The sequence below is a fragment of the Neolamprologus multifasciatus genome, chromosome 5 (assembly GCF_963576455.1).
Source record: "Neolamprologus multifasciatus chromosome 5, fNeoMul1.2, whole genome shotgun sequence".
Classification (NCBI taxonomy): Eukaryota; Metazoa; Chordata; class Actinopteri; order Cichliformes; family Cichlidae; genus Neolamprologus; species Neolamprologus multifasciatus.
The window spans coordinates 11,776,425-11,803,493 of record NC_140443.1 but is presented as its reverse complement, the minus strand read 5'-3'; the positions used below and the strand labels follow the sequence as shown (position 1 = coordinate 11,803,493).

The following is a 27,069-nucleotide window of genomic DNA, read 5'->3' as shown; positions in this document are numbered from 1 at the left end:
TTCTGGTCAAAGTCCTGGATGGAGGCAGATGATGTGCTGTCACAACCCAGCAACTGTTTATGTGATGTGGATTAAAAAGATGCATTATGCTAATTTCCAGGTCTGTACTTTTGACCCTTTATCAGCACCTCAGTACATCCTGTCTAAACAGTTTCCTCATTGGCTGCCCCTCCTCTGGCTCCCACAAAGAGAATTTGGTGCCTATTAGCTATGCCTCTTTATATACAGACTTCATTATTTATAAATTGTTTAAACATATACACTAGTATAGTGTGTTCATAATATGTGACAGAAAATAGGGAAAAACATCACGGATACCCTTTAAGAGCAGCAATAAACAAGAGTCAGTGAAGCCTTAAACATTTTTATTGGTTAACTTTTTGCAGTAAGAATCTCAGTTTCAGACTTGCTGTGCTTCCCCTGTCTGAGCGCCAGATCTGAGATCAGTTGGAAAACACAGCGATCCACAACTTAAAAATAAAAATAAAAACCATCTCTGAGACTCTGAGAAACCCCAAAGGACCAAACCTCGTTACAAATCAGAGTGAGTTACAGAGTGTCCTGCTTCAGGAAGCTCTCAGACTGAACTGAGCAAACAGATCATCATTTATAAACTCATAAATGTTACAGGTCTTTGACTTTGTAATAATCTCATGAAAAGAACATCACACTCTGGTTCAAATTACAGTTACAAAAAAACCAAAAACCCCAAACCTATCTAACATTCATTTCCACTGTAATCAGGACCGAAGTGCAAAAAATTATCTTTTCTGAAACTTCTTAGTAAACTTCACTGAAATTACAGTCTAAGGAACTTTTTTTTGGTATTTATCCCATCTTTAAAGGCTTTTTACACATTTTCCTCTGTGTTCATGTCATGCCAAAAAAGTTCCTCTAAAAGCTCTGATACATTAAACAATCTCCTGAAAACCAAACATAAGGACACTAACTACCACTGAAAGTGTGTTTTAATGGTTACTCAGTGGCTATGATGTCTGCAGGCACCCGAATCTGCAATCCTGCCATCGGTCCAGCATGACACGAAGAAACAATGCATAAAAGCTTTGCTGTGCATCGAACAAGCACACCAAAGCCTTCGATCGCTTCAGTTTGGTTCATCAAAGCTAACAAAAAGTCCAGGTCCTTTTCTCGGGTGTGGATCTACTCAGCTCCCAGCCTCAGTCCTTTGAGACGTCACAGTGTTCAGAATCAAACTCGCACAATCTTCTCCTGCCAGTTTGTAAAAATAAAGATGGCGTAACAGCAGCAGGATTAGAAAATTTTCACCTCCTGATAGCTGACAGTCCAATGAACACGGAGTCCACGACGGTCACTGATGGCTTTAGTCAAAGTGTTTGAGGATATCCAGTCTCTCTGAAGCTAAAAGTGCAGCTTGTACCCCCCTCTCATATATTTTACATGGCATCACAAGCAGTTTAATTTTTTTTGTAAGAGTAACTGTGTAATTACAGGGAAGTGCTTTGAGATTCAATAGATATCCAGAATTTAAGAAAAACTCCGTGCAGGGAACTGCTCGGACTTTACTGAAAGGTAAGGTGTGTTTAAGTGTAAATCTTATGAGCAGAAAAAGATTCAGTGTTATGAGAATCAAGCCATAATGTAATGAGAATAAAGTCAACAGAAAAATAACTGATTGATTTACAAGAGAATTTTGAGTAATGTTACATTTTTAATTACTCATCTAGACCACATTTAACCATATTTTAGAGACTTTGTAGGTTCATTGATTCAAATTTACTGTTCAGTTTTCTTTTCTTTTATACTTGGACATGTGGCATAACCAGAATTTGTATTACCCAGTCAGGTTTGAGGAAGTGTGATGCAAGCAGCAGCCTCAAAGCTAAAAAAAACAAAGCCAAGCTAAGTCAAAGAACTGCAGTACTCCTACTGGCCACTTGAGGCTGTCTCCAAACACGAGCCAATCCCCATAGAGTCATATGGTTAAATAGATGACTTTACAACAAATAGAAACATGTTTTGGTCTGTAATGGATAGTTTTCCACTTTGTATCAACTTTACAAGCAGTGGGTTTTGATGGAACTCATATTTTTGGAGATTGTTAGGCATACAGTTAGAGTGGGAAGGTACGGAAACAAAGCCAGGTGTAACCAATCGCTGCCTGCTAGGCCTCACCTGTGCTAATCTGAGACTCTGAAGTGGTCCTAGCTGCTCTATATAGAGCTTTTGGATGACTAACAGAGTTTTGGTGAATGGAATTTGGCAGTAAATCAATGAACTAGCTTAACAGAGTTTCCTGACAGAGAGTGCTGTTCAATGTTTACCAGCATCTCATCTTCTGTTGCTAAAAGTTCAAAATACTATAAAGAGAATATTTGGGTTTAATGTGAAAACTTGTGACCAAGTGCAAAACACAAGTGCACGATTAACTAACAAATAATCAAAACAAAATTACTTTATTCTCATAACATTTATTTTCTGTTGCTATATTTGACTTTACTAACATAATATTTCAATATCATGTGGAATAATTACTTTAATCACCCAGTGTTTTTACTCTTTTATTCTCTAGGTCATTGTACTTCATCCCGTTGCTGTTCTTGTGATTTGAGCCAAATTAGTTATTTTCCTTTTTAAATCTGAATTTTTTAAATTTGCTATGAGGTACAATGAAAGGAAGAATTTGTTGATTTTCAGTCATAATTAATCAGCTGTGGGTGTTTTGCTGTTACTCACATTGGAGCAGTTTTTGTGTTCTTGGGCTCAAACTGAAACAGAACATTTATAGTAAAGCTCTTATTACTTTCCCTCTACAGTTATTAACCATGCCAGGGAAGAGGGCGGGGACTCTGTGCTGCTCTCTGATTGGAGGAGGGGCCTGCAGTCTTAAGGAGCTGACAGATCTGATCGTCCGACCTCCGAGTGTCCCTTCAGCAATCCGAGCCTCACAACCACCACCCTCTTCTTTTTCTGCTCCGAGTCCTCATCATCATCGTCATCCTCCTCCTGCTGCTCCTTCGCCTTTCGTTTCACTCTCTCCTTCCTCTTCTCCTCCTTCCTCTGCTTTTTCGCCCTCTTCTTTCTCTTCTTTTCTTCTTTTTCCTCCTCTGCACGATCCTCCTCAACTTCTTCCTCCTCTTGCATCCCGTCCTGCACTTCCTCTTCAACTACCTCCTCTTCTACTGCCATCACCATTTCCTCCTCTTCCTCCTCCTCTTCATTGTCATCATCTTCTTCCTCCTCATCTTTCTCTTCTTCATCTTCCTCTTCCTCCTCATCTGTCATCACTTCTCCCATCTGTTCTTTCAGTTGCTCTTCTTTAGCGTTCATCCCGGTGTCTCCATCCTGTGTCGATCGATAGAAACAGTGAAAAACAGCGCCGGTGTGGTCAAAAATATCACTTTAAGAGTTTAAAGTATGTTTACAGCTAGCTGTTTGAATTTCATGTTAAATGACCAATCTAACATTTTTCTAAATGTAAACAAATCACATGCAAAGCTTGGATTCCCTCGCCCCCATACAGCAATCATCATGAAGTCCAATCACTTGTGCTGAACAGTTGATGCTATGATAAGTATTCAGAACATTCAAACCACTGTAACATCCTCAGTGAACTTTTCTTCGCGTCTTCCCCACAGCCACTGAATAGTCATGGCAAGAATCGTGGTCTTAAAATAAAAAGGGAAAAACAAAATTAAACTGTATTGTATAGAAGTTGAGACGAGCATTAGCACCTCCAAGTCTCGGAGCAGAAAAGGGTGAAAAGTTGCTACGCCAAGTGGCGGAGTATCTCAGGGTGTGTCTCATGAATGAGGGGAGCAGGGGATTTGTACACGGGTTTGTTTTGGTGACAAGTTGGCGAAGTATAAAAACCAAGCAGTAAATTTTCTGGTGGAGCCACATTCCTACCCTCACTTACATCTACAAGCTGTGGGTACTAACCAAAAAGGTGAGATCCCACATACATGCAGCAGACATGTCTGCGCTTTCCCTTAGAGATGTGGGAGGGGCTCAAAGTAGAGCCAGCTGAAGGTGTTCAGCGTCTGACCAGGATGCCTCCTGGTTCAGAGGTTATGTTATACTGGGAGGAGACCCTGAGGCTGAGCCACGACACATTGGCTTGGGAATGCCTCACTGGTTGTGGTGGCTGGGGAGTGGGAAGTCTAGCCCCCAAGAGCTGGACCAACAAAATGACAAAAAAAACGTTTTTTTTAAATGCAAGAATGGATGGATGATTTTATACGAGGATGCAGATTAGTCCAGGCCTTTATAATCAAGGACATGTTTATTTTACAGATTCATTAAAGCATGTGAATTAAACACATGTCTGGTTAAAAAAAAAAAAAAGCACAGCCCAGAGGACTTCAAACATCCCCGACGTTCTCACAGTACCCGACCCCACAGAGTACCTGCAGGGGTCACATAATCACTGTCTTGAAGTATTTTGGTGGCATGAAGAGTTTCATTTTTAAAACTTGCTTGATTCTATAGTTCACACATTAGTTCAATCTCAGCCACATCGATACAGATTGCATATTTATCTTGTTTTCAGTCCAGCCCTACCAGTGGTGACACTCACCATGTCTTTGCCATTTCGCAGTCTGTGCAGCAGCAACCTGACGGTGTCTTTGTTCTGGCACAGGCCCATAGTGTTGAGGATTTCAAGGGCAGACCCGGAACAGCCCTGCAGGCGGAGCTCAGCCCCCAGAGCGGCCTGCAGGAAGTTGTTCTTCCAGATGTTCCTGGTGAAGAGAGGGATGGAGAGCGCCACCACAGTCCGTCGCTCCAGCAGCATGAAAGCCTGCTCCTCTGTCAGCTGGCTGTCGAACAAATAAAGCAAATTCAAACTGTTGACCCATGTTTGCTTGGATGTGATGAAGTCTTAGTACTGATGTAAAAACATTCAGAGTCAAACTTACCTGTTGCTTTTGTAGAGGGCATTGATGTCTGGGAACAGTGAGCGGAGGCACGTGGTGACAAGCGGAGCCTTTTCCTGAACCCAGTTCAGACATCGCCGCCAGGGGAAGGACGACAGCGGTTTTTTCCCAGATACCTTCTGATGGAAGGGATTGTCTGACAGTCGCGACAGCGTCTTCATCTAAAACATCACCGGGAAACACAAGAATGTAGGCAGTCACGATTACAAAAACAGCTACCAGTTAAGAAGAGATCAAACACGAGATGTCAGGAAGCTTCTTTCCTCACCTCATTTTTCAGCTGTTTGCTCCAGAACTCCATCATGGGTTTCCGGGCACCTTTAGAGGACCAGAGCATTTGGAAAGCAGCTTTGTAGCTGGACTTGCTCACAAGCAGCGCTGCTTTGCTCTTTTTCCCCATCCTGCAACCTGCCGCCTTCTTATCATTCACCTGCGACTACACACACACACACACACACACACACACACACACACACACAGAGTAAGAGTGTTTTTAAAACACCAACACACCAATGACAACTTCAAAAAATGTGCTTACAAATGCATTTGAGTACAAGATTTGTGATTCGGCTTGGAAAATCTGAAGTAGACTTTTTCACAGTTTTAACAGACATTTATCAAGGAAGTAACTGACAGAGAAAAACTGCAGAAGGCAGAAAAAAATAGGAAGAAATTGCAGATTTTGATGGCAGACAGAGACTGTATATAAAGAACAGACATAATGTCACCAACTGGTCAGTGAAGGTTATGAAACCTGCACATATGGTAACAAGTTACCAATTACACAGCAAATCCACCATAATCTTATTGTCCTTTTTCCTCGCAATGATGAGAAAACTCCAATTTATAAATAAATATCATGATGAATTAAGTAAGAATTGAAACTAACAACTGAAAAAGCAAAAACTTCTGTAAAGTTTTTATTGAGATCAAACATTACGTAAAACAAAGAGTCATTTCCCCTAGTTTTCCATACACTTTAAATTTTTTATTTATTTATTTATTTTTTAAATCAGAGGAGTTGTCCCATGCTGTCCAAGAAAAACAATGTAGGGCTCAGGTTTCATACCCAGAAGTTGCATCCCTCTACCTGCAGCTTTACCTTTTTATCTAAGGCCCTTCCAACAGATGAACATATGCTTCATATGTCTAAAAATAAATCAAAGCTGACTTCTGTCTGCACGAAGGATTCAAACCACTTTTGATCCATCCATCCATCCATTCGCTTCCGCTTATCCTTTTCAGGGTCGCGGGGGGTGCTGGAGCCTATCCCAGCTGTCATAGGGCGAGAGGCAGGGTACACCCTGGACAGGTCGCCAGTCTGTCGCAGGGCCAACACACAGGGACAGACGACCATTCGCACTCACATTCACTCGCACATTCACACCTAGTGACAATTTGGATTATCCAATTAACCTATCCCCACAAGCTGCATGTCTTTGGACGGTGGGAGGAAGCCAGAGTACCCGGAGGGAACCCACGCAAACACGGGGAGAACATGCAAACTCCACACAGAAAGACCCTGGCCTGATGTTGGAATTGAACTCAGGACCTTCTTGCTGTGCGGCAACAGTGTTAACCACCGTGCCACCGTGCTACCACTTTTGATAAAAGTGCTACCACTTTTGATAAACTACCAAAACAGTACTCTGAGCAAGGACTCTAGTCTATGGGACAGAAAAGTAGCTATGAAAAGAATATGAAGAAACAACTGCTATGTCCAAAAATGCAAGTGTTTTGCTTTGAAGCACTATTAGCTGCAGCTCAACTAAGGTTAGGCCATACTTTTTGTTTTATGAATTTATACCACAAGGACAGTACATTGGGTCAACCAGGTAAGTAATTTGGGACACAATGGTAATGATAACCTAAGGAAAAAGTAGAGCCCCTTCAGAAGATGGGGGTGAGACTAAAAGGAAACAACTACAAACCCAGGAGCTCATGTTCAAAAACATCAGCAGATGTCACTGTGAAATGCTGCCCCCTGGTGGGAAGGGGGATAATTGCAAGCGGTACCTGTATCCAAAGGGGAAATACCTGCTGCCCTACACGTGCTTATATACACAATAGAGAAGCTGAACTTTCACAGCATCTGTCACACACACCGGTTTGGTCGGAGGCGGCTTCAGCCACAGATTCCGTTTCCCGCTCTGTTTGCGTTTGCATTTGCTCCGGATCACCTGTGCGCACGTCTCGCACAGGAAGGACTTTTCGTGGACCACGCAGCCCGGGAAGGCCCAGTGCACAGTCTCCGGGGAGGTGAACGTGTACACCGCCCTCCGGTTGAAGGACCGACCGTGCCGCTCGAACTCGAGCCTGCAGCAGGAGCAGTTTTTGTCCTCCGGCCGCCTCACTCGCCGCGGACCTCCGCGATGGACCGCCGAAGCAGCCAACTGAGAGTCTTCAGTCTTTTGGGGGTGTACTCCGGTCTGTGCCTCCACTTCATTCCCAACAGGGCAGTCTACCTCTGCACCCACAGTGGGTTCTGGAAGCTCCATTTGCAGGGACTCAGAGGGCTGCACCAGGACGCTCTGCATGGGCTCTCCCGGAGGATCGGTGGAAGAGCTCGCCAAGTTTGTGTCTGCAGTATGGGCATAGTCGTGCTCGTTAGATTCGGCTGAGGGACCCGTTTCCTCATCGTTCCCCGCGTTGGCGTCAGCATTTTCACTCGCCATCATAACTTCAGTCTTCTGTTTGTGGTGAGATACGCAGAGAGAAAAACTCTGTCCGGATCCGGTTCACAGCAGAGGGCTAACGGTGTGAGCTAACGCCAAATCCCGCCAGCGTTAGCCTGGAATCCTTGCCCGGCGGAACTCCTCTAGGGGCCTTCACAGATATGTGCGAGAGAAAATCTGGTTGATATTCGAAAACAGTGCAGTGAAAATAAAGGCAGACTTCCAGCTGCAAAAACTCAGCAACAAATGGAAAACAGACGAGCTGAGAGCTACAGGATGTAGTCTCTGATAAATAAAACAGATCGTGTCCCTATTGGGTGACCGGTTGTTCTGAGCGCCCCCTGTGGTGGGAGGTAATTGCTACACTCCCAAGCTCATTATAATCAGAACTGAAAAAAATAAATCAGCCACGCTTCCAGTTTAGGGGTCACACCTCCTAACCCACCCAGCCACTTGGGTGTGGCTCTCAGTGTACTGTCCCAGCTTTCATGTTACATCCTGGAAAGTCTCCAGGGCACTTTTGCACAGTCTGCAATGTGAATCCTATTGGCCATGGTAGACTCCTGCCTCTGTGGATCTGCTCTTTAAGGCAGATCTGCTATGTGCTGTCTTTCAAGCTGGCCTTTTCTAGCCACTGATAGGATTTCTTAATATCACCCACTTTCTTTATGTGTCCTCATCACCGTTTGTCTTCTGCTGCCTAAGGCATTTTTGAGCAGCTCATTTCAGGGGTGCAGCTTCCTGATGTATTTGTGGACACACTGTGTTTAATTCTAGATTGTGGTTCCAAAATTCACGAATCCTTGCCCTTCCTCTTTCCATTGATTATAGAGACTGAGGGATTCTGGGCTTTGGGTGGAGACCTCTGTGCATTGTGAAGATTTTTCATATTGATATCAGTGGCATCAATCTCCTCCTCCCATGGTCAGCTTAATCTTTCTTTCTTTCTTTCTTTCTTTCTTTCATTCAAAGCTTTCATATATCTTGTGTAATTCATATTTATACTTTGATAACTCATTTGTTTTCATATCTATCAAGTTATTTTTTCATTTTCTGATTCATTCGAGCTGCACACTGTAGGTTAGGCGAAAAGAACAGTTCAGTCTCGTGTTTGTCCTGTACATATTGCAGAAGTGAGGGGGGGGGGGGGTCAAGTTACAGTTTTAAGCTTTACAGATTTTAGTAGGTTATTAGTAGGTTATTTTAGATTATTTTTTTAAACACACCTGCATGTCTTTCTAGACTGGTTTATTTACATTCTCCACTTTTATTTTGGCAGATCTTACCGGAAGTCTTTAGTATTAATTATGACGGACATACAGGTTAGCTAGCAATAGCTCTAACCTCCATCTGTGTTTGTGGTTGAAGCGGTGGTTGGTAGTGATGGAGCCGTTATAGGTAAGAGCCGACTGACTTTTTAAATATATATTTTTATGAAAGTATCAGTGTGATGCTTTTTTTCCCCTTACAGCTATGATGCTAACGAGCTAGCAGGCGTTAGCCGCAGCACACTGGTCAGCTTCAGTGAGACAGATACCAGCCATCAACTGAACTATGATCACTAAGGAGGCCTTTACCTGATTGTTTTCATATCTCAACAAGGCTACATGTAGGTTAGATTTTCAAGGAATATTTGGTTTGGGGAATACCTAAACTTTTCCTCTAAGTAATTCAGAAATTCTTCAAAAATCTAAATAAATTAAGTAGTAATTATTAAAAACAGACCCAGATTAGGAAAGTAGTCAGTGGAATTGCCTGTGTGTTTATCTGCCAAGCACAAAGACTAAAGTGACATTTACAAATCGTTTTTTTCACATTGATATGAAATGAAGATATGCAGTTAGTAACTTTTATTCCTGTGCTAATACAGTTAATAGTATTTAAGTATATTTTTATATTTTCCTTTATTAGAGTAAATGTGAGAAATTCACGTTTCTGTCGTCTGTACTTAAGACGTTATTAGGGCTCAAAAATTTGAGCTTTGGTGTATTAAAAACCAAATTTCACTCAGTTCGAAATGTTTTAACTTGGTTTGTGGTACAAAGATCAAATTTTGCATGGCTTCATGAAATATAATAAAGTTTTTGAACCTGCAAGCTGTAGTTTGTAGTAACTATTGTGATTTGCATACATAAAAATCTGTTTGTCAATCATGAATATGTACATATGAAAAGAAGATGTACAAAGTGTAGCAGAGACTTATGAGACTGAAGACTGCCAGTTTTAATAACCCAAGCATTTGGGAGTCTATGGAGTTGTTTTATTATTAACATTGTTAAATGAATGAGTGGAAAGGCAGTTGGTCTAATAACATACCGGAAGAGGTTTGGAGACATCTAGGGGAGATGGCCGTGTACTTTTTACCAGAGTGTTTAACAGAATCCTGGAGAGTGAGCAGGTGTCTGTGGAATAGAGAAGAAGCGTACCGGTGCATATTTTCAAGAATAAGGGTGATATGCAGAGCTGTAATAACTACAGAGGGATTAAGTTGATGAGCCATACCAAGAAGCTAGGTGATGATCAGTGAGCTGCAGTACGACTTTATGCTGAGAGAGAGCGCTACAGAAGCAATGCTTGCTTTGAGAGTGATGATGAAGAAGTGTAGAGGAGGTCAGAAGGAGTTGCACTGTGTGCAGAAGAGTGTGAGGGTTGTGCAGCACATGTAAGTGGACAGCGATACAGTGGTGAGGTGTGTAGTAGGAGTGAGAGATGGGTTCAAGGTTGGGGTTGGATTACATCAGGGAAATCTGTGGACTGTGATGTTTGCAGGGACATTGGGATCTTTTCTGAGAGTAGGGTAGGAAGAGAACCTGGAGTGATGGAAGTACAGACAAGTACAGAATTATGAGCCCCTCTATGAAAATTTCATTTTAAGGGAGAGACAAGTGTAACATCGAAGCTGCAATGAGTAGAGATAAAAAGGTGGATGAGTTTACCATCCAAAGCAACAAAGAGTGCACAAGAGGTGAAGAGTGCTGTCAGGGTGGAGAGGACAGTGAGTGTCAGGGGGGATTTTTCACATTAGGATAGCAGCAAGGGTAAAAGGAAAGTTTACAAGTTGGTAGTGAGACCTGCAATGATGTATGGTTTGGAAGGGGCAGAGTTACAATGCTATTTGTTGAGAGTGGTGTGGATGAACAAGATTAGAAATAAGTACATAATAGGGACAGCTCAGGTTGGAGCAATTTGGTGACAAATTAGAGCAGCAAGGCTGAGATGGTTTGGACATGTGCAGAGTAGAGATACTGGATATACTGCACAAAGGATGGTGATTATGGAGCTGCCAAGCAGGAGAAAAAGTAGAAGACCAGAGAAAAGACTCATGGGCGTAGTTAGGACTAGGGCTGCCACGATTAGTCGACTAGTCATGATTACGTCGACGATCGTCGACGACTGATTTAATAGTCGACGCGTCGTTTGAAGCTTTGTAAGATCACAAAAGCCGCAGGAGTAAGTAGTAGGACTTAAGAGTGTAATAACGGACTGAAACAGAAGATGGCAGCATTGCATGTACAAGGATGCCAGCTGCCCTTAAACCCCGAAGAAGAAGAAGTAGCTCTGTCCCAGAATTCATAGCACAGCCCAGCTCAGTTTCCAACAATGGCAGCAGCTAGTTAGTTTTAATATTACTCTTGTTATTCTTTCTGGGTCACAAAATAAACGTTTAATATATTTTCAGGCGAGAATGTAGCTGTGTAAACTTCAAATATCTGCTCAGTTTATCAAGACACCACATATTTTCAAAAGCGCTCCGATGTTTTCGGAGACGTCTGTTACCCACCTGCACGATAGCTAGCTGGGGGCAAGGCTCACTAGAGCCGTGAGAACACCGGACTCCCGGCAAATCGTTTTCAAACCCACTGCTGTCTTTCGCTACTCAGGTTAAACATGATATATAAGTCACTTAGATAACTTCAAAATGTTATTGTTTGGCTTTTTTTTTAGTATTTTATTTGTTCCTGAGTAAGTCGGTTTGGCTGAGATTAAAGTTATAGTTTTTACACAGCTGAATAAACGTCAAGCAGACAACTGATCATCAGAAGTGTGAGATGCTTGAGAATATACTCAGGTGTCCCGTTATATTTTAGATAGCAAGGAGTTTATTAAACTTCACAGAAACAATCTGCAAATTTCATTAAAATTTAATAAACTATCATCTTGTCTTTATTTTTAGTTAGCACATACCTTAAACACTTAAAGCTGTAAGCTAATGATAGTTATATAAGAGCAGATGCAGGCTGGTGCAATAAGCTGTACGTTTCACGTCCAATGGATGCATGATCTGATAAATAATGAAAATAATCATTTGTGGCAGCCCTAGTTAGGACATATAGAAGGTTGGTGTGAGAGAAGAGGAGGATGCTAGAGATGGTGTGAAATGTAGGCAGATCCCCCGTGGCGATGCCTAAAGGGAGCTGCCGAAAGAAGAAGAAGATGATGATTTTAAATGACTGAGTTTATGCCACCTCTGTTTGCTCATCAAGGCTACATTAGCCACTACCACGTCAAGCAAACTTTCAGCTGTTGAGTAGCATTGTAGGTAATGTGGGTGCCTGAATATGACAGGAAGGAAGAATGAGTGGACTAAGAAAACCTCTGCAGTGCTGCTGCAGTCATTTTGAACCACACCAAATTAAAATTAAACATAGGAGAAGCAGTGTTTGGAGATTTTCAGCCACAGCTGGGTCTGATTTGTAATTTTAAAACTTAATCACGGCTCATTAAGATGCTGTTTGAGTTCCATTAATCAGTCGCCATGTGAGCTTCATTCATCTGATTTAAGAAACGCGTCTCTTCCCCTTTCATATCGGCTGGCCGTGTGCATAGGACACGTCGGCAAACTCGAGACTAATCAGCCTCGATTAGTCTTCCTGATCGTGACCGCCGCTGCATCAGCTTATTGCTCGTCTCCATGGCAACCGTCTCACAAGCTGTTCGCCCTCTTGTTGCAGGTGTTTGTGGAAACTGAGAAATGATCTTCTCGACCACCTGAACTAAGAAGTAACATTGACTGCAGATGGAGAATGGAGACCTGGGTCACATGGTGGGTAGTAACTGGTTTTAATTTTATAACACAATATGATTTCTTTTTTTAATATCCAGTATTTAAAAGCATTGCCATCACATTAGCCAAAAATTACCATAAGAGAAAAGCAGTGTTGGGTAAGTTACTTTAAAATAGTAACTTAGTTACATTACTAGTTACTTCTATCAAAAGTAACTCAGTTACTTCAAGTTACTCGTTACTTTCAAAGTAACTAGTTACTAGGGAAAGTAACTTTGGTTTTACTCAGAATTCTCTTGTTAATGTGTTGCTTCTGTAACTGGATACCCAGCAAGATTGCCAGTCTTCTAGCTTGCTTACTTGCCACAAGTGCACTGTGCCACCTACCAATAGAAAGGAAAAGATAATGTGCATTTTTCCATGAGAGAAATCCCACGCCTGGACCGTCATTGACTGCTGCCATGTGCGCCTTTTACATCCAACACAAAAACTGCAGTCGTGGTGCTTTGATTGTACTCAGAACTCGGAAATTCTGCCTTCTGAATAGGAAGATGTAGGTAACACCAGACTGCAGATGAGCTGCATACAGGGCTGGACTGGGACAAAAAATCGGCCCGGGCATTTTGACTAGAGACTGGCCCGCCATTATAGGAAAGATCATAAAGCCTTTGAATGAAAACAAACGCTGTTGTGACAGTGATGTTCACTGTCTTGATGGTATATATGTATCAATCTATCAATTGTTTGTTGTAAGATTCAGATAATTATTTTTTAAAAGCTAGACATTTTAAATGAGAATAAGAAAGAAAAGTATTTCTTTGTGCCCACCTCTCCCTGTTAATGCCCTACCTGGCCCCCCTGGAAAAACTTTGCTAGATCCGCACCTGCACAGTTACCAGCTGTCAGCTACCTAAAAGGGGATCCTGGGGTTATCTGTCTCTCAGAAACAGTTCATAACTTCCCTTCAACTCATTCATGTCACCTAAAAGGTAAACCTGTTTCTCCATCACCTGTTCAGCTCTGATGATTCAGTAAGGACATCTCCTGGTTACATCTTCATGTTTCCCTCTCACCAGATAACCAAACCGATATCATGACCAGCAGCTTTTTTGCAGCTGTGGCTCCAGCAAACATCAGCTGATACTAGAAATTAATATTAAATAAATTCTAACAACAGCTGATCAAGCTTAAACGTGCGGCTGTTGTTTAGCGCGACATCCGCTGGTTTCCTCTTTCTGGCGCAAAGTGGGCGATAAACAAACAAGAGAGCCGATCCGCTGATCATTGATCAGTTTTCATGATTGAAGTAGAAACAGGAAAGGGAGGGAGGAGAATGAAAGAAGAAGAGGCAGCTGTGCAGCAAAGAATATTTTCTCTGAATACCAGACGGGACGGTTGGCAACTCTAATAACTTATGAACAAAATAAAGTTCAACATCATTAACTTCATAGCACCCACCCAGCTGTATAGAAACTCTGTCATGCTAGCTAGTACGCAGTACGGAAAAGGTCAGCACAACGAAAATAAACTCCACCTAAACCTGGTTTATATCTGACCCAGATAGACTGCAGGTCATAACTTCTTACCTGAAGTTCACACTTCGACCGGCGGCCGCCTCGGGTCTCTTTTCCTCCTGCCTCCCCTTTCTCTCCTCCACCTGCTGCCTCCACCACTTGCTAATGTTACTGAATCTGTGGAAGCTCTGCGATAGCCACCACACGAAGTAACGAGTAACGACCCTATCTAAATCCCAGTAACGACTAACACGTTCCTGATTTTGGCATAATAACTAGTTACCGTGCTCGTTACCACAATAATAACGTAGTTACTGTAACGCGTTACTTAATAACGCGTTAGTCCCAACACTGGAGAAAAGTAATGCTGTCAGTGATGAGGTGCATGACCAAAAGCTCAGGATATTATTTTTATTAGTATTTTTCATAAGAAGGCGTTTACTGGTTTATTGTGGCTCATTTGTCTGTCAGGACTATATAGAATATGAAACTCTTAACTGTTATCTGAATAAATAAATAACTAAAACTACAATAAATTAAGATAATCAAAATAATAAGTTAATCCACACAAACTCCAATTAGACTTTGTCTTTCAAACTTTGTAGCGCAAATTATTCTGTCATGAAGGAAAAGCACGAGTTAAGAGGCACTTTGGCTTGTTGTGCACAGGCTTGTCATTACTTATTGTTATTTTAATGACATATCAGTGCAGCAGCTAAGAGGTTCCTAGACTATAGGAAGACTTGCTAATCAGCAGTTTAGAATGATGACACTCTGGAGAAAACTCAATTCATTTTTGTTTTAAATAGGGCCAAATCACAACAGTTCCCTTGATGAGAGGCGAAGAAAATACCTGTTTTCGTCTCTCTTTCTAAAAAAACAAGTACAAAAAACCTTTTGTTCATCAGTTACACATGAAGATCATCCTCTATACCACTGGAGTGGTGAGAGATGTGTTTGTTTTGACAAGTTGTAAAACGCAAGTTTTGAAATGGAGAAAACTATCAAAAATCAATGTTAAATTTATGAGAAAATATCTGATGAGGCATATTTCAAGAGTGAAGCTGAAGTATTTTGAGAAGCTTAGAATAAAGTCAATATTTTGGAGGAACAGACTCATTTTAAGAAGAGGAGCGGTGATGTTTTGAACATATAAAGTCACAGAACAGTGTCTCACAAATAGCTTATTATTTGTGTGTGGGTATTGTTACGTAAAGCAGTTTCACCCCCGTTCTTTTTTTATTCCTCGGGCCTCCAGAGACTACACCGGACTCGGTAGTCATTTCACAAAACCTTTATTCATCTTCAGTTACGCATGCATCTTCTAGAAGGGGAGATGTGCAAGGCCGGTGTCCCTCTGCAGATCATAACTTCTTTGTTTGTTACAACCAGTTTTATAGAAGCGACCCCATCATGTGTTGTAAACTCTTTGTTTGTGTATGTATGCGCGAGCACGTGAGTGCTAGGGCTGCCACAAACGATTATTTTGATAGTCGACTAGTCACCAATTATTTTTGCGATTTGTCGACTAATCAGATCATGCATCCATTGGACGTAAAACGTACAGCTTATTGCACCAGCAGCATCTGCTCTTATATAACTATCATTAGCTTACAGCTTTAAGTGTTTAAGGTATGTGCTAACTAAAAATAAAGACAAGATGATAGTTTATTAAAATTTTATGAAATTTGCAGATTGTTTCGGTGAAGTTTAATAAACTCCTTGCTATCTAAAATATAACGGGACACCGGAGTATAGTCTCGAGCATCTCACACTTCTAATAATCAGCTGTCTGCTTGACGTTTATTCAACTGTGCAAAAACTATAACTTTGATCTCAGCCAAACTAGAGATGGACCGATCCGATATTACGTATCGGTATCGGTCCAATACTGACCTAAATTACTGGATCGGATATCGGCGAGAAATAAAAAATGTAATCCGATCCATTAAATATCAAAAAAGCACCTCACAAAACTTGCTACACGGCTAACTCGGCTCATAACCGCAGCAGTATGCATCACGTGATAGAGTGGCTGCTAGCAAACCAGCATTTCATCTCCGAGGAAGTTTTCCCAGAGAGAAGTAAAGCAAGTGTGTAAGTTCATCTCTGAATGTTTGTAAAGCGTTCCCACGTTAAGCTTAACAACCGATATATGGAGCGACTGCCCCTCTCTCTCTCTCTCTCTCTCTCTCCTGCTGCTACTTCAATCATGAAACTGATCAATGATCAGCTGATCGGGTTTTCTGTCGTGAGTCCCTCTCTCTTGTTTGTTTTTGGCCCACTTTGCACCAGAAAGAGGAAACCAGCGGCTGAACAACAGCAGCACGTTTAAGCTTGATAAGCTGTTGTTAGAATGTATTTAATATTACTTTCTACACCAGGATCTTTTTCTACAGCTGACAGCTGGTAACTGTGCAGGGGCGGATCTAGTAAAGTTTAGCCAGGGGGGCCGATAGGGCATGAACAGGGAAAGGGGGGCACAAAGACATACTTTTCTTTCTTATTCTCATTTAAAATGTCTAGCTTTTAATAAATAATTATCTGACTCTTACACCCAAAGTTTTAATCTGATGTAAAATATATAGAAGTCCATTACTGTGTATAGTAACTGTAATATACCCTAGTAAGCTTGTACTTTTTCCTTTGGGAAGATACCATCTGTGCAGTCTGCAATTCTGTTGAAGAAAGATGTTGAATCTATTTAATTATTCTTGAAAAATAATTTATTTGTGTGCATTTTCCCCCTGCATCAAATTAAATTTGATTACATCGATTAAGCATCATGAGGTGGAGGGTGGTTCCCTATTTTTTTTTTTGCTGGGAGTTTGCAACCCTATTAGTTAGGTTTCTTAATATTTCTGCTAAGTACTCTTTAAAATACCAGAATAGGGAGGATGGAGTAGGTTTAAGTTTATTAGATTGATCAGTGTTGCTGAACTATGAAATATTTTGGGCGCAGTGTATTTTTTACATACAGGTATAACAGAATAGCTTTAGTGTTGTTATTTATTTAAACTTGAGTATAAACGTATACAAAATGCAGCAAGATATTAAAATAAACGTTTTATTGATTAAAAAACACACTATATCGGATTCATATCGGTATCGGCAGATATCCAAATTTATGATATCGGTATCGGACATAAAAAAGTGGTATCGTGCCATCTCTAAGCCAAACCGACTTACTCAGGAACAAATAAAATACTAAAAAACAAACAAACAATAACATTTTGAAGTTATCTAAGTGACTTATATATCATGTTTAACCTGAGTAGCGAAAGACGGCGGTGGGTTTGAAAACGATTTGCCGGGAGTCCGGTGTTCTCACGGGCTCTAGTGAGCCTTGCCCCCAGCTAGCTATCGAGCTAGTGGGTAACAGACGTCTCCTAAAACGTCAGAGCGCTTTTGAAAATATGTGGTGTCTTGATAAACTGAGCAGATATTTGCGGTTTACACAGCTACATTCTCGCCTGAAAATATGTTGAAAATTTATTTTGTGACCCAGAAAGAATAATAATTGTAATATTAAAACTAACTAGCTGCCGCCATTGTTGGAAACTGAACAGGGCCGCGCTATGAATTCTGGGACACAGTTTCTTCTTCTTCGGGGTTTAACGGCAGCTGGCATCCTTGTACATGCAGTGCTGTCATCTTCTGTTTCAGTCCGTTATTACACTCTTAAATCCTACTACTTATTCCTGCGTCTTTTGTGATCTTACAAAGCTTCTTTCAAAAGACTATCAAAATCGTCGACGTAATCATGACTAGTCAACTAATTGTGGCAGCCCTAGTGAGTGCTTGTGTATGCGCTTACCTGTGTGTGTATGTGAATGCACGTTAGTGACTGTGCGTCTCTATATATGTGACTTCCTGTCGGTCATAAAAGTCCATCTCCCTTCACCCAAACTACACCAAATTCCTCTACAAAACATACAAAGCATAGTTATCAGATTACAAGCACTGAGACCCCCACTCTGCATCCACTGGGCCATTGGCCTCTTGTTGTCTTACTTTTACAGCTAAGCATGTGGAGGGTCTCCTGCAAACCTACTTCTAAGTTGTGACAATTATGAGCTTTTATTACATTCAGGGACAATGGGTAACAGACTTCTCCTCTCTATACTATCTGTTCCATACAGTCCTAGCATCCCCCAACTGTAGCTTCCTGTCTCCTTTTATGGCAGGCAGACCCCCAGTGTCAATAAATTCCTCTCCCTCTACACAATTACACACACTCAGGCCTATAGGTAAACCAAACTGAAACACACTTCCCTATTCCTCTGATCTACTGCTGGACCCTCTCATCTAAGCAAATATATCTAATATATAATATATCCAATAATAGTTTTCTTGTACTCACAGTATGCACACAATGAATTTTTAATATTATGTGCATAAGATATGAATGTAAATGAACAGCACATCAGGAGGATAGAAAAAGTGTCAGGAAGTGGACACTCCAATAAAGAGAAAGCAAAAAAAAAAAAAAAAAATCAACATAGATTTCTTTGCTTCCTGTTTCCACTTCTACTTCTTCTATACCTGGTTCCCTGTCTCTGTGTGTCAGTGGAGCTTCTTCTTCTAGTTATCAACTAATTGTTTTTTTATATAATATCATATAGTATTTTTTTTTTTTTAAAAAAAGACTGTTTCTGGGTCTGAAACGTGAAGCCAACAGGGAAATATCTTAAACCTGCATTGTTTATAATGGCCACCAGGGGGTGATAGCTGTGGCTGCAAAAACACTTCCTATCCTATAGAATTCTATGGGAAAAGGGACTTTTGCCCTGACCTCTGTAAACCCTCTCTAGATGAGTTCATGCCCTGACTCATTTCAGGTCTGATTGAATAAAACAATGAGTCCATTTTGTAAATTTTGGTCATTCAAAGTGTCAGAAAGGAGGATTATCCAGGCTATGTTCAAGCTATGTGTCAGTGTGCGGTTTCTACTACTAGTGGCTACTATAAATACATCATAATAAAACCCCCCAGTGGCTGTGTCTTTGTTCATTGATCTAGTAGGATTTAAAGAAGTCCTATCATGTGTGAAATTGAGGCCAGTATACAGCTATATTAAGTATACCATCCAGTACTAAATGGGCAGAGACTGAGATGAAGCATAGAGATGATTTTATATGATCCCGTATTCAGTTTATTCAGTTTCACATTTGTTTGCTCAGTTGTAGATGATGAGTGCATTTGAACCTACCACTGTGCTTATATTTCCTCCTAAGGGAGCTGTTTGTGTAGCACATGGTCTGGACTTGACCAGTTTTTCTGGACAAGCAACAAGTCCTCATAAGGAAATTATTGTAAATCAGATCTGTTTGTCTGTCTTTTTTTTTTTGGTATGCAGCCATTTTGCTGTCCAACCTGTCCTTCTCTCTGCTAGCCTTTCACCAGCCAAACATGTCTGGCATTTGAATGATGGCACCTCTGTCCTTTTCTCTTTGTGTGATCTTTTCTTGTCTTTTTTTGTGTAGATATTTTGGGGTTTCCTCGCTCTGGTCATGACCTTCAGAAAACTATCTGAGGATAAGAACAAGGGAGATATGTTAAGCTGATGAAAATAGGTGCTTTTAAACCTTTTACTGCAAAATTCAGACACTTTAGTGTTTTAGAAATGATTTAATATTACAGATTATTGTAGAGTTGTGTCAAAAAACTGAAAGCAAAGACCAAATTTAGTCAATCCAAACTTTCAAGCTGGTGCTAATATATTTGAAAAACATTGGAGTTGTAGCTTCAAATTTCAGTTTATTGAAAATCACTTTCGAAAAAAACTCTGAGAATATAGACAGAAATCGTCAAAAAGGTCCCCTGGGGTGTTAAACTGTAGACACATGGACCCCTCCAGACCCACAGGGGCTTTCACTTCAATTCAGAGAATGGTTTATTAGGCTTAACCTTTTCCACTCCCCCTTAAAATTCCAGTCCTGATGTCATCTCTGGCATGTGTTCAGCTCAGAAAATCCAGTATTTTCCAGTTCTGTGTTTACCACCATTAGCGGGTCACAACGACCTGAAACACTCCAGTACCATCACCCATCAAAGGAGCACATGTGCTCTCCATCCTCCACTATGTTCAAAGCCAATAAAATGGCATAAAGGCAAATCCAAATAAAGTACACAAAATACACACATAAAATTCGACTTTGGTAGACTTAAAATACTGATCATCTGTGCTCAGAAAACCACGTGTGTTGTGAGATAAAATGCAACACTCCCACAATTTGTAAGGCAATACATGAGGACTATAATAAAGTGTTGAGTAGTGCTAATCCATGTGACGCTTCATTGTTTAATGTTGATCTCAAGCCAGGTTCAATATTTGATGTCAGAATATAAAGAATAGACACATCACCAGCAAATGTGAGACCAGTCTTCAAGTCTGCATCTGAGAGTTGAGCAATGTCCATGTCTGTCTTCTGTTTTGTCTCATACTCTTTATAGCACTTTGCCCAGGCTGAAACAGCTTGCAGCTGTGTGGTAGCCTAGGTCATCATGTTCAGTCTCATGCTCATGTTCTCCTGATTTTCATGCATATTAGGCCTGTTTTCACTGTTTAACCCCTTGAGTCTGCATGGGACTGAAAATCTAGGTACAACTAGGGCTGTGCGATATGACCAAAATCTCATATCCCAATATAAGACATCTATCGTCCCGATAACGTAATAAATCACAAAAATGTAACATTTTATGTACATTCTGAGAATCTCGCGCAGCTCGACTTGCGTAAAGTGTTTCCAGCTGGGCGTCGTGTACCTGGAGTCGAGTGTTTTAACCGATGCATGAAACTATACATTTTTAGACATAAGTTGTAACGGCCGCCGTTTTCTTTGTGAGTATTTATTACACGGCGTGCTGCGGGGAAAAGCCTGTTCTAACGTTTGAGTTTAACGTTTATTTTTTTAGCACCTGGCGGCTGTTTTTTACTTCTCATCTGTAAATAATCTGCATACTCTTTTACGTGATTAAGTTTATTTTGAAAAGTCTCAACAGGATCTTATGCTTTATTGTGAAAGGTTTATGTGGAAGATAAACAAGCGGACACGCCATGGTTTTACAGTCGTTGTTGCTAACGACGACGCATAAAAACAGTTGCTTGTCCGTCCGTAGTGTGGTTATATAAAATATAAGAGAAAGAGAGAACTTTAAGAAATTAATATAGCCACTACAGTGACCATCAAAACGATGAAAAAATATTGCCGTAAACAGTTTATTTTGCGACACCACAAAACAAACGATAGCGTAAAATGAAACAATAGACGTTTTTATATCGTTATCCGATATATACCGTTATATCGAACAGCCCTAGGTATAACCCTAGTGAGAAGTCACAATGTCTGCTGTGGAAAAAAACTGCCATTTACAAAAGCCTTGAGTGTTTTCTCTGCCTGCCTACTTTGTCCAGATGGGGGAGCCAGTTACTCTGAATGTGGGCGGCTGTGTGTATAGCACATCCCTGTCTACGCTACAGCGCTACCCAGACTCTATGCTGGGAGCCATGTTCAGAGGTGACCTCCCCACTGTCAGGGATGCGCACGGGAACTACTTCATTGACCGTGACGGCCCACTGTTTCGGTGAGTGAGATGGGTTTTTTTAATTTTAACTTCTGCAGTTGATTGATGAGATGCAATGCAGTGCTTTTTGAGGACCTGGCCAAGTTTCAACAGGTTTGATAATAGACCCTGTGCACGAGAAAATGCTAACTTCCTGGTTTGAGACCGGATGTGGGGTTGTACATTTCCGGTAGCTTTACTTTGCGGTCAATCGCTACTGCGAAGATATACTCCAAAATCATGTCCAAAACTCGAAGACGGAAAGCTCGCGTTAAGTTACAAAGAGCAGAAGGTGGGAACACTCGCCACTGTTGTGTCATAAAAAATCGAATGATCAATTTTGACGTTGAAAGAGTTTAGATCGATCAGTTGTTTACATCACTCAACACAAGCAGAACTGCATTACTGCATGCAGAAGGCACATCGTCCACATTCAGAAGCACATCTCTGTATAGTGACTGGTCTTATGATTTAAACAGGCAAATGTTCAGCATTCAAACTACAGGTGAAGAATAGTCAAACCAGATGTTTCCCCGTTATGTCGATATCAGCTAGTCAAGTACACACCTACACAGCATGTTAACAAACCGTGAAAAAAGCCACACAAATGAATGATTGCTGGTAAGGGTTTCTATACATTAGTATTTACGAAGGGTATGTTGTGACTTACCTTCAAAATTACAGTGGTCCCTCGTTATAACGCTGTTCACCTTTCACCTCGCTGTTTCGCAGATTTTTTAGTGCAAGTTTGCATGCTTATTTTACATCACATTGTGTCCTGCGTCCTGATCGCTGCAGATGATCTCCTCCGTGACGTCTCTCCTGTACAGTACAGAATCGCTGCATCGATCGCTAGCAGTGTGACTCTGAAGTGCAGTACTGTATGTCGACGAAACGTTTTGCACCGTCAAAAAATAAAATTGGCTACTTGATTTCACCTATCGCTGGTTACTTTTAGAACATAACACCCGCAATAAACGAGGGACCGCTGTTTACAGATACTGAGAAATATAAAATTTGAATCCCTTTTCTGTTTTGCTCTGAGGCGCGGGGGAAAAAATATCGACAAGTCGATGAACATCATTTACAGATATATTGGGTAAATGCCCAAGACATCTATAGAAATGTAAATCGCCGCTTGATTCATTCATTTGCTTAACTTGTTTTGGACCGTAAACAAAGCGCGAATAGGACACCGGAAACAAAGCTCCCCACAGGAGTTTCCACACCTGAAGTAGCATATGCTAACGTGCACATAGTCTATTGATTCTCAAGTAGTATCACTATCAGGAGTTGAGATAATTTCCATGGGAACACAGTCATTGTTAACAGAATCTGTGGCCTGTTAATCATTAAATTCCTGTGGTATTCTCTACCATAGCTATTTGCATCTGTGGTTCCAACTTTGGCCCCAGAAGTTATGTGAAGTCATACTTTTCGGCACTGGCACTAGTGTATCCTTGGTGGAAACTGCTTTTAGATTGGGCAGCAACACTATATGAGTGGAAAAAGGGACATTAAGGCTGTGCCAGCTGAGATTAAATGGATAACATGGCAAGTGGTAGTCTGCTGGAAAGTCACCATTCAAATGAATGTCCAAACGATCCTGTTATAAGTACGGGAAATTTCAAGACACTAATCTTTAAATATAAAATTTTGAAATCTATCATAACACTGATACCCTAAACCAAATAGTTCTTAATTTTTTTTATTTTTAGGGTCTTAGAGCTTTTAGAGCATGCACTGGACTAATTGTGCACATTAAAAAAAATCTTTTATGTCCATGAGAGATGTCCAAGCGCTATTGTCCATAAACGGGGGGAATGGTGTGCATGATTGCGGAAATCAGTGTATTCGGAAAATGGGGACAGAGCATCGTCTTTGATAACTTCCTACCAGTCCAGTGGAAGCTTCAATGCAGAATGATTCCTGCTCCTAGCCGTTCATTGGCTCGCCATCCTTTTTCATACCCAAAAAGGTTCATCTGGCCTGCATTAAATAAACAAGGCCAATAAGAAATCACAAGAATAATACAAAAATGTCAGCCAGTTAAGCTAAATACATTAAGTTATTCTTTTTCCTGTGTACACAATTTATAAATGAATGAACAGTATATTTAGCCAATAAGGATTTAACTGAAACATTCCAACTATATACATATTATATAGCTTCACAACATTTGTTATTCAACAAATATCGGACAAATCAAAAATCAAAATCAAATTGTTTGGACCAGCAGCCGCCAATTAGCGTCAGCTGGTAGCAATACAAACAGTCAATTAAAAGTTCAAACTCACCAATTCCGTTCGGTGCACAACAACACTACAGCTCTGGCTCACAGTAATCAGCGTCTAAGTCGCATAAGTTAGTTGGTGTTAAAAAAATGCATTAAAACAGGAAAAGCAAGTGTTTGCCAATACAAACCTGCAACAACTCTGTCACCTGGCTTGCCTCCACCCATCTGATGGGAGGACAGGCTTACTATGACCTACATGCCATCCGATTGGCTGAGCAAAGTCATGTGGTTGGAGTCATGTTTTTGTGATGTGTTCAATGGCAGGAAATAATAATAATAATAATAATAATAATAATAATAATGGATTGCATTTATATAGCGCTTTTCGGGGCCCTCAAAGCCCTTTACAATTCCACTATTCATTCACTCTCACATTCATACACTGGTGGAGGCAGCTACAGTTGTAGCCACAGCTGCCCTGGGGCAGACTGACAGAAGCGAGGCTGCCATATCGCGCCATTGGCCCCTCTGGTCATCACCAGTAGGCAATTAGGAAATTACTAAAATCTAGTAAAACAGATTTTACTCTGGGTTACACTTATTATTACAATAGTATGATAAGACATCTTAACTAATTACTATTTATATTTGGGCTACACTCACCTAGTACCTGTTTGTTTTGTTTTTTTGTTTGTTTGGGTTTTTTTGCTATGTTTTGTGTAGATGGCTGAAACAAAGAGGCTCATTATCCGCTCCCAAAAGTCTCCCCTGTGGCCAGCCACAAGAATACCTGTGAAAACTCTTTGGTTAACATAAGTTCTCTTTGCTATGTAACAGTTAACGTTAATTCACAGTCTAGCCCAACCAACAAAAGCCTTTGACTAAAGGACTTTAAAGAAACCTTTGTATTAAACATAGTATGTCTGTTTAATACATCCAGAACCTAATGGCAGTAATCATCAAATTTTTTTTCAACAGCTGCAAATACAGTAAACCAGGGGTAGGCAACCTTTCTGACGGCGAGTGCTATTTAAAATTTCCTCAGAGGTCAGTGTGCCATATGACTGCATTAGCAATAAATTTAATAACGCTCTATATGAACAGTTACACACTATATAGAACCACTTTATAGAATAATATTTGTTTGCATATGTTGGCAGCTATCAGTGAATAGTTATCAACTATTTTGAAACAAAAAAAGACTTTTTATCCATAACAGCAAATGAACTGTACAACGGAAAATACAAATGCTATTTATGGTCTCCTCACAACAATGATAAGAAAAATAAACTAAGCCAATATGGCATGTCTGTTAATACAGAGACACACATGCTAATATGATCTCTGGTCTCCCACTCAGAGACACAGGTCTCCGAGTGTCCAGCATTCAGACGGCTACCTGAGGACACTCATGTGAGAGAAAATCTGCTCACACAGATACAGTGGGGCAAAAAAGTATTTAGTCAGCCACCGATTGTGCAAGTTCCCCCACTTAAAATGATGACAGAGGTCAGTAATTTGCACCAGAGGTACACTTCAACTGTGAGAGACAGAATGTGAAAAAAAAATCCATGAATTCACATGGTAGGATTTGTAAAGAATTTATTCGTAAATCAGGGTGGAAAATAAGTATTTGGTCACCTCAAACAAGGAAAATCCCTGGCTCTCACAGACCTGTAACATCTTCTGTAAGAAGCTTTTCTGTCCCCCACTCGTTACCTGTATGAATGGCACCTGTTTGACCTCATCATCTGTATAAAAGACACCTGTCCACAGCCTCAACCAGTCAGACTCCAAACTCCGCCATGGCCAAGACCAAAGAGCTTTCGAAGGACACCAGGAAAAGAATTGTAGACCTGCACCAGACTGGGAAGAGTGAATCTACAATAGGCAAGCAGCTTGGTGTGAAAAAAATCAACTGTGGGAGCAATCATCAGAAAATGGAAGACATACAAGACCACTGATAATCTCCCTCGATCTGGGGCTCCACGCAAGATCTCATCCCGTGGGGTCAAAATGATCATGAGAACGGTGAGCAAAGATCCCAGAACCACACGGGGGGACCTGGTGAATGACCTGCAGAGAGCTGGGACCAAAGTAACAAAGGTCACCATCAGTAACACACTACAACGGCAGGGAATCAAATCCCGCAGTGCCAGACGTGTTCCGCTGCTGAAGCCAGTGCATGTCCAGGCCCGTCTGAAGTTTGCCAGAGAGCACATGGATGATACAGCAGAGGATTGGGAGAATGTCATGTGGTCAGATGAAACCAAAGTAGAACTTTTTGGTATAAACTCAACTCGTCATGTTTGGAGGAAGAAGAATACTGAGTTGCATCCCAAGAACACCATACCTACTGTGAAGCATGGGGGTGGAAACATCATGCTATGGGGCTGTTTTTCTGCCAAGGGGACAGGACGACTGATCCGTGTTAAGGACAGAATGAATGGGGCCAAGTATCGTGAGATTTTGAGCCAAAACCTCCTTCCATCAGTGAGAACTTTGAAGATGAAACGAGGCTGGGTCTTCCAACATGACAATGATCCAAAACACACCGCCCGGGCAACAAAGGAGTGGCTCCGTAAGAAGCATTTGAAAGTCCTGGAGTGGCCTAGCCAGTCTCCAGACCTCAACCCCATAGAAAATCTGTGGCGGGAGTTGAAAGTCCGTGTTGCTCGGCGACAGCCCCAAAACATCACTGCTCTTGAGAAGATCTGCATGGAGGAATGGGCCAAAATACCAGCTACTGTGTGTGCAAACCTGGTAAAGACCTATAGTAAACGTTTGACCTCTGTTATTGCCAACAAAGGTTATGTTACAAAGTATTGAGTTGTATTTTTGTTATTGACCAAATACTTATTTTCCACCCTGATTTACGAATAAATTCTTTACAAATCCTACCATGTGAATTCATGGATTTTTTTTTTCACATTCTGTCTCTCACAGTTGAAGTGTACCTCTGGTGCAAATTACTGACCTCTGTCATCATTTTAAGTGGGGGAACTTGCACAATCGGTGGCTGACTAAATACTTTTTTGCCCCACTGTATGTAGAGCCAAATACTGTCAATAAGGCCTCTGCAATGTTCTGAAGACAGTTAAACTTGTCAGGTAGTGATGTCCAGCAGGTGAAAATGCAGCTCCATGAACACGCACAG

General features: G+C 41.1%; 2 protein-coding genes across 4 annotated transcripts in view; one reads left to right on the top strand and one right to left on the bottom strand.

The window, feature by feature from the left end:
* Positions 1-354: 354 nt before the first annotated feature.
* Positions 355-7,910, bottom strand: LOC146518128 (uncharacterized). 2 transcript variants are annotated; one of them, XM_085158550.1, is made up of 5 exons: positions 7,022-7,910; positions 5,185-5,346; positions 4,899-5,077; positions 4,559-4,799; positions 355-3,324 (listed from the first exon to the last, which is right to left on the bottom strand). In XM_085158550.1, the coding sequence occupies exons 1-5, from the start codon at positions 7,592-7,594 to the stop codon at positions 2,866-2,868; spliced, it is 1,614 nt and encodes a 537-aa protein (XP_085014676.1). In that variant the 5' UTR covers positions 7,595-7,910; the 3' UTR covers positions 355-2,865. The 2 variants fall into 2 exon arrangements, with proteins under 2 accessions (XP_085014676.1, XP_085014675.1); XM_085158549.1 differs by having other exon boundaries at positions 5,185-5,352; positions 7,022-7,909.
* Positions 7,911-8,585: 675 nt separating this feature from the next.
* The window catches only part of kctd6a (potassium channel tetramerization domain containing 6a), a 34,800-nt gene continuing 16,316 nt past the window's right edge, over positions 8,586-27,069 (top strand). The window contains exons 1-4 of one of the 2 annotated variants that reach the window (XM_085158556.1): positions 8,586-8,989; positions 9,063-9,204; positions 12,544-12,635; positions 21,528-21,697. In XM_085158556.1, the coding sequence (XP_085014682.1) occupies positions 12,609-12,635; positions 21,528-21,697 (197 nt within the window). In that variant the 5' untranslated portion in view covers positions 8,586-8,989; positions 9,063-9,204; positions 12,544-12,608. The remainder of the gene's footprint in view (positions 8,990-9,062; positions 9,205-12,543; positions 12,636-21,527; positions 21,698-27,069) is intronic. The other variant, XM_085158555.1, reaches the window with a different exon arrangement.